At 37.8% G+C, this 12250-nt stretch overlaps 1 protein-coding gene across 1 annotated transcript in view; it reads right to left on the bottom strand.

The window, feature by feature from the left end:
- Positions 1–200: 200 nt before the first annotated feature.
- The window catches only part of LOC128657582 (elongin-A-like), a 427971-nt gene continuing 415921 nt past the window's right edge, over positions 201–12250 (bottom strand). Inside the window, exon 11 of the mRNA XM_053711962.1 lies at positions 201–440. Coding sequence (XP_053567937.1) covers positions 379–440 — 62 coding nt within the window. The 3' untranslated portion in view covers positions 201–378. The remainder of the gene's footprint in view (positions 441–12250) is intronic.

The following is a 12250-nucleotide window of genomic DNA, read 5'->3' as shown; positions in this document are numbered from 1 at the left end:
GGACTATTTTTAAATGCATTTTAATTATATTCAGATTAAATATGTACAATAATTTTGTTCTGGAATTAGTATACTATCACAATACACAATTTTTTTGAAAGCTTATATACATGTTGATGAATTTTAAGCTTTTTGTTGCAAAAATGAATAAATTAATCCCAAGATTACTTACAATATGTAAATTAATTGCAACAATGCAGTTATGGTTTATACTTTATTAGAATACAAATTTTATACATACTGAAGTTAATTCTTGTTTAAGTGCCTTGTGAAGAAAAATTATATAATTTACATTTTGCACTGTAAAGATTTTTTTTTCAGAATAAAAAAAAAATATATATAAAAAAAAATATATAGGAGTATGGAGACATCTTAAACTTATCTTGGTCCTACTCTGTTCCTGAAAGCGCGCATGGATTTTGCCATCATTGGTGCAATTCCTAAGAATCAAAAAGAAAAAAATCCAGTTACAAACAAACAGAACTTGGATCAAATCATATTTTCCATTTTTTTTTCTTTTTGTGTAGCTCCCTATGCAGCAACCCCCTGAAATACAGGACATCCTGGCAAGTTCTAGAGAGACAACATATATGGACAGTAAATTTCACAGTAAAGTTCAAGTGTTGAACTTCTCTTTCAAATGTGGCTTACACAGGAGCATAAGCATAATGCTTCAGAAAGTGCATAGAAACAAAATAATTACAAAATAAAATTACAAAAAACAAAAACAAAAACATTGCTGCTTTTTGTACAGTCTAAGAAGAAAGGCCCACTACAACTGCCCAAGTAGAAACTGCAATTGCAGAATAATCTTGAAGTCCGTTTTTAATTCTTTAGTATACAGGAAAGTTTATTATTAAATCATATAATCGTTTTACCTGTGACTAACCATAATCTGTTGCTTTCCATGAAAGGAAGAAATTAAATTTGAAACTTTTTTATCAATGCTGGAGGTAGAGTGTTATGTAAAATTGCGATTTTTTGTGGAAAATTACTATTGGGCTCTCATAATTTGATCATCAAAAGTTTAAATTAGAGGCCGAGTTAGTGAGTGAATAAGAACTGAATATCGGTGGTACTGCGGCAGATTTTTTAGATGATGGGCAAAGCAACATGAGCACTAAAATTAGGCTATGACTAATAGTTTGTTTTCCCACATAAGGGAAAAATGTTGCGGCTCCAATCGTATAACTGGAAGCAACTAATAGTAAACAGCGATTAAGGGGTATAAATTATATAAGCACTATGATTTTTAATATAAGCATGCACTTTTGAATGATATAATTAACTACAAACTTTCTTAGAAAGGCTGCTTGTTGGGGGACTTTACTTCCGTGTCTGGGGTTCTTGTTGGGGGACTGTACTTCCGTGTCTGGGGTTCTCTATAGAGCATAGTGTGTCCTAGATAAACCAATAATAGGATTTAACTCTAGCCATGCCTTAAGCCTATTGGTGGAACATAATGAAGGCATATCACCTAAGTACTTTAAATAGGAGTAAAGGACCTTTGGGTAATCACACCTGATGAAGGGGTATGTCCCTGAAACGTGAAGTGGAGGAGTATTACCGGCCTGGCAAATGTTCATTTGCTCTTATTTAAAGATAGATTGTTAGCATTTTGTTTTCAAATTTTAAGTGCCTTTATTTTAAGACTAAAAGAATGTTGTAAATAAAAAATATTACGGCTAGATTTAGAGTTTTGTCGATAAGGACCCGAAAAGCTAACGCCTGTTTTTTTCTGGCCGCACCATAAAAATAACTCTGGTATTGAGAGTCCACATAAAGGCTGCGTTAGGCTCCAAAAAAGGAGCGTAGAGCATATTTAACGCAGCTTCAACTCTCGATACCAGAGTTGCTTACGCAAGCGGCCAGCCTCAAAAACGTGCTCGTGCACGATTCCCCCATAGAAAACAATGGGGCTGTTTAAGCTGAAAAAAAACCTAACACCTGCAAAAAAAGCCGCGTTCAGCTACTAACGCAGCCCCATTGTTTGCCATGGGGAAACACTTCCTACGTCTGCACCTAACACTTTAACATGTACCCCGAGTCTAAACACCCCTAACCTTACACTTATTAACCCCTAATCTGCCGCCCCCACTATCGCTGACCCCTGCATATTATTATTAACCCCTAATCTGCCGCTCCGTAAACCGCCGCTACTTACATTATCCCTATGTACCCCTAATCTGCTGCCCCTAACACCGCCGACCCCTATATTATATTTATTAACCCCTAATCTGCCCCCCACAACGTCGCCTCCACCTGCCTACACTTATTAACCCCTAATCTGCCGAGCGGACCACACCGCTATTATTATAAAGTTATTAACCCCTAATCCGCCTCACTAACCCTATAATAAATAGTATTAACCCCTAATCTGCCCTCCCTAACATCGCCGACACCTAACTTCAAACATTAACCCCTAATCTGCCGACTTGAGCTCACCGCTATTCTAATAAATGTATTAACCCCTAAAGCTAAGTCTAACCCTAACACTAACACCCCCCTAAATTAAATATAATTTTAATCTAACGAAATTAATTAACTCTTATTAAATAAATTATTCCTATTTAAAGCTAAATACTTACCTGTAAAATAAATCCTAATATAGCTACAATATAAATTATAATTATATTATAGCTATTTTAGGATTAATATTAATTTTACAGGTAACTTTGTATTTATTTTAACCAGGTACAATAGCTATTAAATAGTTAAGAACTATTTAATAGCTAAAATAGTTAAAATAATTACAAATTTACCTGTAAAATAAATCCTAACCTAAGTTACAATTAAACCTAACACTACACTATCAATAAATTAATTAAATAAAATACCTACAATTACCTACAATTAAACCTAACACTACACTATCAATAAATTAAATACAATACCTACAAATAACTACAATGAAATAAACTAACTAAAGTACAAAAAATAAAAAAGAACTAAGTTACAAAAAATAAAAAAATATTTACAAACATAAGAAAAATATTACAACAATTTTAAACTAATTACACCTACTCTAAGCCCCCTAATAAAATAACAAAGCCCCCCAAAATAAAAAAATGCCCTACCCTATTCTAGATTACTAACGTTCAAAGCTCTTTTACCTTACCAGCCCTGAACAGGGCCCTTTGCGGGGCATGCCCCAAGAAGTTCAGCTCTTTTGCCTGTAAAAAAAAAAACATACAATACCCCCCCCCAACATTACAACCCACCACCCACATACCCCTAATCTAACCCAAACCCCCCTTAAATAAACCTAACACTAAGCCCCTGAAGATCTCCCTACCTTGTCTTCACCTCACCGGGTTCAGCGATCGGTCCAGAAGAGGGTCCGAAGTCTTGATCCAAGCGGAGCAAGAAGAGGTCCTCCATCCGGTAGACGTCTTCATCCAAGCGGGGCAGAAGAGGTCTTCCATCCGATTGAAGTCTTCATCCAAGCGGGATCTTCTATAGTCATCCATCTGGAGCGGAGCGGAGCGGCAGCATCCTGAAGACCTCCGACGCGGAACATCCATCCTGGCTGACGACTGAACGACGAATGACGGTTCCTTTAAATGACGTCATCCAAGATGGCGTTCCTTGAATTCCGATTGGCTTATAGGATTCTATCAGCCAATCAGAATTAAGGTAGGAATATTCTGATTGGCTGATGGAATCAGCCAATCAGAATCTAGTTCAATCCGATTGGCTGATTCAATCAGCCAATCGGATTGAACTTGATTCTGATTGGCTGATTCCATCAGCCAATCAGAATTTTCCTACCTTAATTCCGATTGGCTGATAGAATCCTATCAGCCAATCGGAATTCGAGGGACGCCATCTTGGATGACTTCCCTTAAAGGAACCGTCATTCTTCAGTTGGACGTCGCCGGATGAAGATGGGTCCACGGTGGAGGTCTTCAGGATGGAGCTGGTCCTCATCGGATGAAGATAGAAGATGCCGCTTGGAAGATGATGGTTGCCGGTCCGGATCTACTCTTCTTCCCGGATAGGATGAAGACTTTGGACCCTCTTCTGAACTTCTTCAGTGGATGTCTAGCCCCCGCTTGGGTTGGATGAAGATATCGGAGCCAGGACGGATCGGTGTGATACCCGGTGAGGTGAAGACAAGGTAGGATGATCTTCAGGGGCTTAGTGTTAGGTTTATTTAAGGGGGGTTTGGGTTAGATTAGGGGTATGTGGGTGGTGGGTTGTAATGTTGGGGGGGGGTATTGTATGTTTTTTTTTTTTACAGGCAAAAGAGCTGAACTTCTTGGGGCATGCCCCGCAAAGGGCCCTGTTCAGTGCTGGTAAGGTAAAAGAGCTTTGAACTTTAGTAATTTAGAATAGGGTAGGGCATTTTTTTATTTTGGGGGGCTTTGTTATTTTATTAGGGGGCTTAGAGTAGGTGTAATTAGTTTAAAATTGTTGTAATATTTTTCTTATGTTTGTAAATATTTTTTTATTTTTGTAACTTAGTTCTTTTTTATTTTTTGTACTTTAGTTAGTTTATTTCATTGTAGTTATTTGTAGGTATTGTATTTAATTTATTTATTGATAGTGTAGTGTTAGGTTTAATTGTAGGTAATTGTAGGTATTTTATTTAATTAATTTATTGATAGTGTAGTGTTAGGTTTAATTGTAACTTAGGTTAGGATTTATTTTACAGGTAAATTTGTAATTATTTTAACTATTTTAGCTATTAAATAGTTCTTAACTATTTAATAGCTATTGTACCTGGTAAAAATAAATACAAAGTTACCTGTAAAATAAATATTAATCCTAAAATAGCTATAATATAATTATAATTTATATTGTAGCTATATTAGGATTTATTTTACAGGTAAGTATTTAGCTTTAAATAGGAATAATTTATTTAATAAGAGTTAATTAATTTTGTTAGATTAAAATTATATTTAACTTAGGGGGTGTTAGTGTTAGGGTTAGACTTAGCTTTAGGGGTTAATACATTTATTAGAATAGCGGTGAGCTCCAGTCGGCAGATTAGGGGTTAATGTTTGAAGTTAGGTGTCGGCGATGTTAGGGAGGGCAGATTAGGGGTTAATACTATTTATTATATGGTTAGTGAGGTGGATTAGGGGTTAATAACTTTATAATAATAGCGGTGCGGTCCGCTCGGCAGATTAGGGGTTAATAAGTGTAGGCAGGTGGAGGCGACGTTGAGGGGGGCAGATTAGGGGTTAATAAATATAATATAGGGGTCGGCGGTGTTAGGGGCAGCAGATTAGGGGTACATAAGTATAACGTAGGTGGCGGCGCTTTGCGGTCGGCAGATTAGGGGTTAAAAAAATTTAATCGAGTGGCGGCGATGTGGGGGGACCTCGGTTTAGGGGTACATAGGTAGTTTATGGGTGTTAGTGTACTTTAGTGTACAGTAGTTAAGAGCTTTATGAACCGGCGTTAGCCCAGAAAGCTCTTAACTACTGACTTTTTTCTGCGGCTGGAGTTTTGTCGTTAGATTTCTAACGCTCACTTCAGACACGACTCTAAATACCGGAGTTAGAAAGATCCCATTGAAAAGATAGGATACGCAATTGACGTAAGGGGATCTGCGGTATGGAAAAGTCGCGGCTGAAAAGTGAGCGTTAGACCCTTTTTTTTAATGACTCCAAATACCGGAGGTAGCCTAAAACCAGCGTTAGGAGCCTCTAACGCTGGTTTTCACGGCTAACGCCAAACTCCAAATCTAGGCCTTAGTTTGCAAGTAAAACCACTTTTTAAAATATATTTTATAATAAGATTTATAATCCTTATTGGTATTGTCTCTTCCTCTGCCCCCCACCCCCCTTCATTTCCTCTTTTGGCTGGGCTGTGATGTATAGAGCAGTCCCACCCACCCTTCATAGGCTTTCTTAGGTCTTTAAAGGGGCTGGACTTCAAGATTGTCAAATGACAAACATGTTGGATGTTCACTGTAATTGTCATAAAAAAATAAAAAAAAATAAAAAAAGAATGAGTTCATATACGTAGGCGGGCATAACTTTGTAATAGAAGCATTATTATATTAACCAACTTAACTCTTTCACATACTTTTTTTAATGGCAAAGAATACATTTATGGCGATTGATTATTTAAAGTGAATGTAAATTTTGATGATAAAGTGTTCGGCTTTTAAAAATTTGATTAAAAACATTGGCACTTTAATTCATTAAAATTGACATTTCACTTGTGTTGTGAAAATACTTACCTTTTAATCTTGACAGCCACTGCATCGCTTCCTCCGCCCATTGCAAAGCCTCTTCCTGGGTCTAAAATGAGGAATCCGGCTTCCTCCAATCACTGCTTTGAATCAGACACTGATTCCCCCGGGGGGGGGGAGCCGTGATTGGAGCATGATCGATCATTTATGACATAGTTCGAGGCTTGCGACGACCGGGGTAAGCTGGAGCGGCTGTCAAGTTTAGAAAACAATTTATGTAAGAATTTACCTAATAAATTCATTTTTTTCATATTGGCAAGAGTCCATGAGCTAGTAACGTATGGGATATACAATCCTACCAGGAGGGGCAAAGTTTCCCAAACCTCAAAATGCCCACCACACCCACAATTCAGTTTAACGAATAGCCAAGAAGTGGGGTGATAAAGAAAGGAGTAAAAAGCATCAACAAAGGAATTTGGAAATAATTGTGCTTTATACAAAAAAATCATAACCACCATAAAAAGGGTGGGCCTCATGGACTCTTGCCAATATGAAAGAAATGAATTTATCAGGTAAATTCTTACATAAATTATGTTTTCTTGCATGTAATTGGCAAGAGTCCATGAGCTAGTGACTTATGGGATATCAATACCCAAGATGTGGAACTCCACTCAAAAGTCACTAGAGAGGGAGGGATAAAAATAAATAACAGCCATACGCTGAAAAAATAATCCACAACCCAAAATAAAAGTTATTCTCATAATGAAAAGAAAAACATCAGCAGAAGAATCAAACTGAAACAGCTGCCTGAAGAACTTTTCTACCAAAAACATAATTTATGTAAGAACTTACCTGATAAATTCATTTCTTTCATATTAGCAAGAGTCCATGAGCTAGTGACGTATGGGATATACATTCCTACCAGGAGGGGCAAAGTTTCCCAAACCTCAAAATGCCTATAAATACACCCCTCACCACAACCACAAATCAGTTTAACGAATAGCCAAGAAGTGGGGTGATAAGAAAAAAGTGCAAAAGCATATAAAATAAGGAATTGGAATAATTGTGCTTTATACAAAAAAATCATAACCACCACAAAAAGGGTGGGCCTCATGGACTCTTGCTAATATGAAAGAAATGAATTTATCAGGTAAGTTCTTACGTAAATTATGTTTTCTTTCATGTAATTAGCAAGAGTCCATGAGCTAGTGACGTATGGGATAATGACTACCCAAGATGTGGATCTTTCCACGCAAGAGTCACTAGAGAGGGAGGGATAAAATAAAGACAGACAATTCCTGCTGAAAATAATCCACACCCAAAATAAAGTTTAATGAAAACATAAGCAGAAGATTCAAACTGAAACCGCTGCCTGAAGTACTTTTCTACCAAAAACTGCTTCAGAAGAAGAAAACACATCAAAATGGTAGAATTTAGTAAAAGTATGCAAAGAGGACCAAGTTGCTGCTTTGCAAATCTGATCAACCGAAGCTTCATTCCTAAACGCCCAGGAAGTAGAAACTCACCTAGTAGAATGAGCTGTAATCCTTTGAGGCAGAGTTTTACCCGACTCAACATAGGCATGATGAATTAAAGATTTCAACCAAGATGCCAAAGAAATGGCAGAAGCTTTCTGGCCTTTTCTAGAACCGGAAAAGATAACAAATAGACTAGAAGTCTTTCAGAAAGACTTAGTAGCTTCAACATAATATTTCAAAGCTCTAACAACATCCAAAGAATGCAACGATTTCTCCTTAGAATTTATAGGATTAGGACATAATGAAGGAACCACAATTTCTCTACTAATGTTGTTGGAATTCACAATCTTAGGTAAAAATTGAAAAGAAGTTCGCAACACCGCCTTATCCTGATGAAAAATCAGAAAAGGAGACTCACAAGAAAGAGCAGATAATTCAGAGACTCTTCTGGCAGAAGAGATCGCCAAAAGGAACAAAACTTTCCAAGAAAGTAATTTAATGTCCAATGAATGCATGGGTTCAAAAGGAGGAGCTTGAAGATCCCCCAGAACCAAATTCAAACTCCAAGGAGGAGAAATTGACAATGACAGGTTTTATACGAACCAAAGCTTGTACAAAACAATGAATATCAGGAAGATTAGCAATCTTTCTGTGAAAAAGAACAGAAAGAGCAGAGATTTGTCCTTTCAAGGAACTTGCGGACAAACCCTTATCTAAACCATCCTGAAGAAACTGTAAAATTCTCGGTATTCTAAAAGAATGCCAAGAAAAATGATGAGAAAGATAAGTCTTCCAGACTCTATAATATATCTCTCTAGATACAGATTTATGAGCCTGTAACATAGTATTAATCACAGAGTCAGAGAAACCTCTTTGACCAAGAATCAAGCATTCAATCTCCATACCTTTAAATTTAAGGATTTGAGATCCTGATGGAAAAAAGGACCTTGCGACAGAAGGTCTGGTCTTAACGGAAAGGTCCACGGTTGGCAAGAGGCCATCCGGACAAGATCCGCATACCAAAACCTGTGAGGCCATGCCGGAGCTACCAGCAGAACAAACGAGCATTCCTTCAGAATCTTGGAGATTACTCTTGGAAGAAGAACTAGAGGCGGAAAGATATAGGCAGGATGATACTTCCAAGGAAGTGATAATGCATCCACTGCCTCCGCCTGAGGATCCCGGGATCTGGACAGATACCTGGGAAGTTTCTTGTTTAGATGAGACGCCATCAGATCTATTTCTGGAAGTTCCCACATTTGAACAATCTGAAGAAATACCTCTGGGTGAAGAGACCATTCGCCCGGATGCAACGTTTGGCGACTGAGATAATCCGCTTCCCAATTGTCTATACCTGGGATATGAACCGCAGAGATTAGACAGGAGTTGGATTCCGCCCAAACCAGAATTCGAGATACTTCTTTCATAGCCAGAGGACTGTGAGTCCCTCCTTGTTGATTGATGTATGCCACAGTTGTGACATTGTCTGTCTGAAAACAAATGAACGATTCTCTCTTCAGAAGAGGCCAAGACTGAAGAGCTCTGAAAATTGCACGGAGTTCCAAAATATTGATCGGTAATCTCACCTCCTGAGATTCCCAAACTCCTTGTGCCGTCAGAGATCCCCACACAGCTCCCCAACCTGTAAGACTTGCATCTGTTGAAATTACAGTCCAGGTCGGAAGAACAAAAGAAGCCCCCTGAATTAAACGATGGTGATGTGTCCACCACGTCAGAGAGTGTCGTACAATCGGTTTTAAAGATATTAATTGAGATATCTTTGTGTAATCCCTGCACCATTGATTCAGCATACAGAGCTGAAGAGGTCGCATGTGAAAACGAGCAAAGGGGATCGCGTCCGATGCAGCAGTCATAAGACCTAGAATTTCCATGCATAAGGCTACCGAAGGGAATGATTGTGACTGAAGGTTTCGACAAGCTGAAATCAATTTTAGACGTCTCTTGTCTGTCAAAGACAGAGTCATGGACACTGAATCTATCTGGAAACCCAGAAAGGTTACCCTTGTCTGAGTAATCAATGAACTTTTTAGTGAATTGATCCTCCAAGCATGATCTTGAAGAAACAACACAAGTCGATTCGTATGAGATTCTGCTAAATGTAAAGACTGAGCAAGTACCAAGATATCGTCCAAATAAGGAAATACCACAATACCCTGTTCTCTGATTACAGACAGAAGGGCACCGAGAACCTTTGAAAAAATTCTTGGAGCTGTAGCTAGGCCAAACGGCAGAGCCACAAACTGGTAATGCTTGTCCAGGAAAGAGAATCTCAGGAACTGATAGTGATCTGGATGAATCGGAATATGCAGATATGCATCCTGTAAATCTATTGTGTACATATAATGCCCTTGCTGAACAAAAGGCAAGATAGCCCTTACAGTTACCATTTTGAATGTTGGTATCCTTGCATAACAATTCAATATTTTTAGATCCAGAACTGGTCTGAAGGAATTCTCCTTCTTTGGTACAATGAAGAGATTCGAATAAAACCCCAGCCCCTGTTCCAGAACTGGAACTGGCATAATTACTCCAGCCAACTCTAGATCTGAAACACATTTCAGAAATGCTTGAGCTTTCACTGGATTTACTGGGACACGGGAAAGAAAAAATCTCTTTGCAGGAGGTCTTATCTAGAAACCAATTCTGTACCCTTCTGAAACGATGTTCTGAATCCAAAGATTGTGAACAGAATTGATCCAAATTTCTTTGAAAAAACGTAACCTGCCCCCTACCAGCTGAGCTGGAATGAGGGCCGCACCTTCATGTGGACTTAGAAGCTGGCTTTGCTTTTCTAGAAGGCTTGGATTTATTCCAGACTGGAGATGGTTTCCAAACTGAAACTGCTCCTGAGGAAGAAGGATCAGGCTTTTGTTCTTTGTTGAAACGAAAGGAATGAAAACGATTATTAGCCCTGTTTTTACCCTTAGATTTTTTATCCTGTGGTAAAAAAGTTCCTTTCCCACCAGTTACAGTTGAGATAATAGAATCCAACTGAGAACCAAATAATTTGTTACCCTGGAAAGAAAGGGAAAGTAGAGTTGATTTAGAAGACATATCAGCATTTCAAGTTTTAAGCCATAAAGCTCTTCTAGCTAAAATAGCTAGAGACATAAACCTGACATCAACTCTGATAATATAAAAAATGGCATCACAGATAAAATTATTAGCATGTTGAAGAAGAATAATAATAATAATATGAGAATCATGATCTGTTACTTGTTGCGCTAAAGTTTCCAACCAAAAAGTTGAAGCTGCAGCAACATCAGCCAATGATATAGCAGGTCTAAGAAGATTACCTGAACACAGATAAGCTTTTCTTAGAAAGGATTCAATTTTCCTATCTAAAGGATCCTTAAAGGAAGTACCATCTGCCGTAGGAATAGTAGTACGTTAAGCAAGGGTAGAAATAGCCCCATCAACTTTAGGGATTTTGTCCCAAAATTCTAATCTGTCAGATGGCACAGGATATAATTGCTTAAAACGTTTAGAAGGAGTAAATGAATTACCCAAATTATTCCACTCTCTGGAAATTACTTCAGAAATAGCACCAGGAACAGGAAAAACTTCTGGAATAACCACAGGAGATTTAAAGACCTTATCTAAACGTTTAGATTTAGTATCAAGAGGACCAGAATCCTCAATTTCTAAAGCAATTAGTACTTCTTTAAGTAAAGAACGAATAAATTCCATTTTAAATAAATATGAAGATTTATCAGCATCAACCTCTGAGACAGAATCCTCTGAACCAGAAGAGTCATTAGAATCAGAATGATGATGTTCATTTAAAAATTCATCTGTATAAAGAGAAGTTTTAAAAGATTTTTTATGTTTACTAGAAGGAGGAATAACAGACATAGCCTTCTTGATGGATTCAGAAACAAAATCTCTTATGTTATCAGGAACACTCTGAACATTAGATGTTGATGGAACTGCAACAGGTAATGGTACTTTACTAAAGGAAATATTATCTGCATTAACAAGTTTGTCATGACAATTAATACAAACAACAGCTGGAGGAACAGCTACCAAAAGTTTACAGCAGATACACTTAGCTTTGGTAGTTCCAGCACCAGACAGCGATTTTCCTGAAGTATCTTCTGACTCAGATGCAACGTGAGACATCTTGCAATATGTAAGAGAAAAAACAACATATAAAGCAAAATTGATCAAATTCCTTAAATGACAGTTTCAGGAATGGGAAAAAATGCAAAGGAACAAGCTTCTAGCAACCAGAAGCAATGAAAAATGAGACTTAAATAATGTGGAGACAAAAGCGACGCCCATATTTTTTTAGCGCCAAATAAGACGCCCACATTATTTGGCGCCTAAATGCTTTTGGCGCCAAAAATGACGCCACATCCGGAACGCCGACATTTTTGGCGCAAAAGAACGTCAAAAAATGACGCAACTTCCGGCGACACGTATGACGCCGGAAACAGAAAAGATTTTTTTGCGCCAAAAAAGTCCGCGCCAAGAATGACGCAATAAAATGAAGCATTTTCAGCCCCCGCGAGCCTAACAGCCCACAGGGAAAAAAAAAGTCAAATTTTTAAGGTAAGAAAAATGATTGATTCAAATGCATTATCCCAAATATGAAACTGAC

Source organism: Bombina bombina, chromosome 4 (genome assembly GCF_027579735.1).
Source record: "Bombina bombina isolate aBomBom1 chromosome 4, aBomBom1.pri, whole genome shotgun sequence".
Classification (NCBI taxonomy): domain Eukaryota; kingdom Metazoa; phylum Chordata; class Amphibia; order Anura; family Bombinatoridae; genus Bombina; species Bombina bombina.
This window is presented reverse-complemented; position numbering and strand designations above follow the sequence as displayed.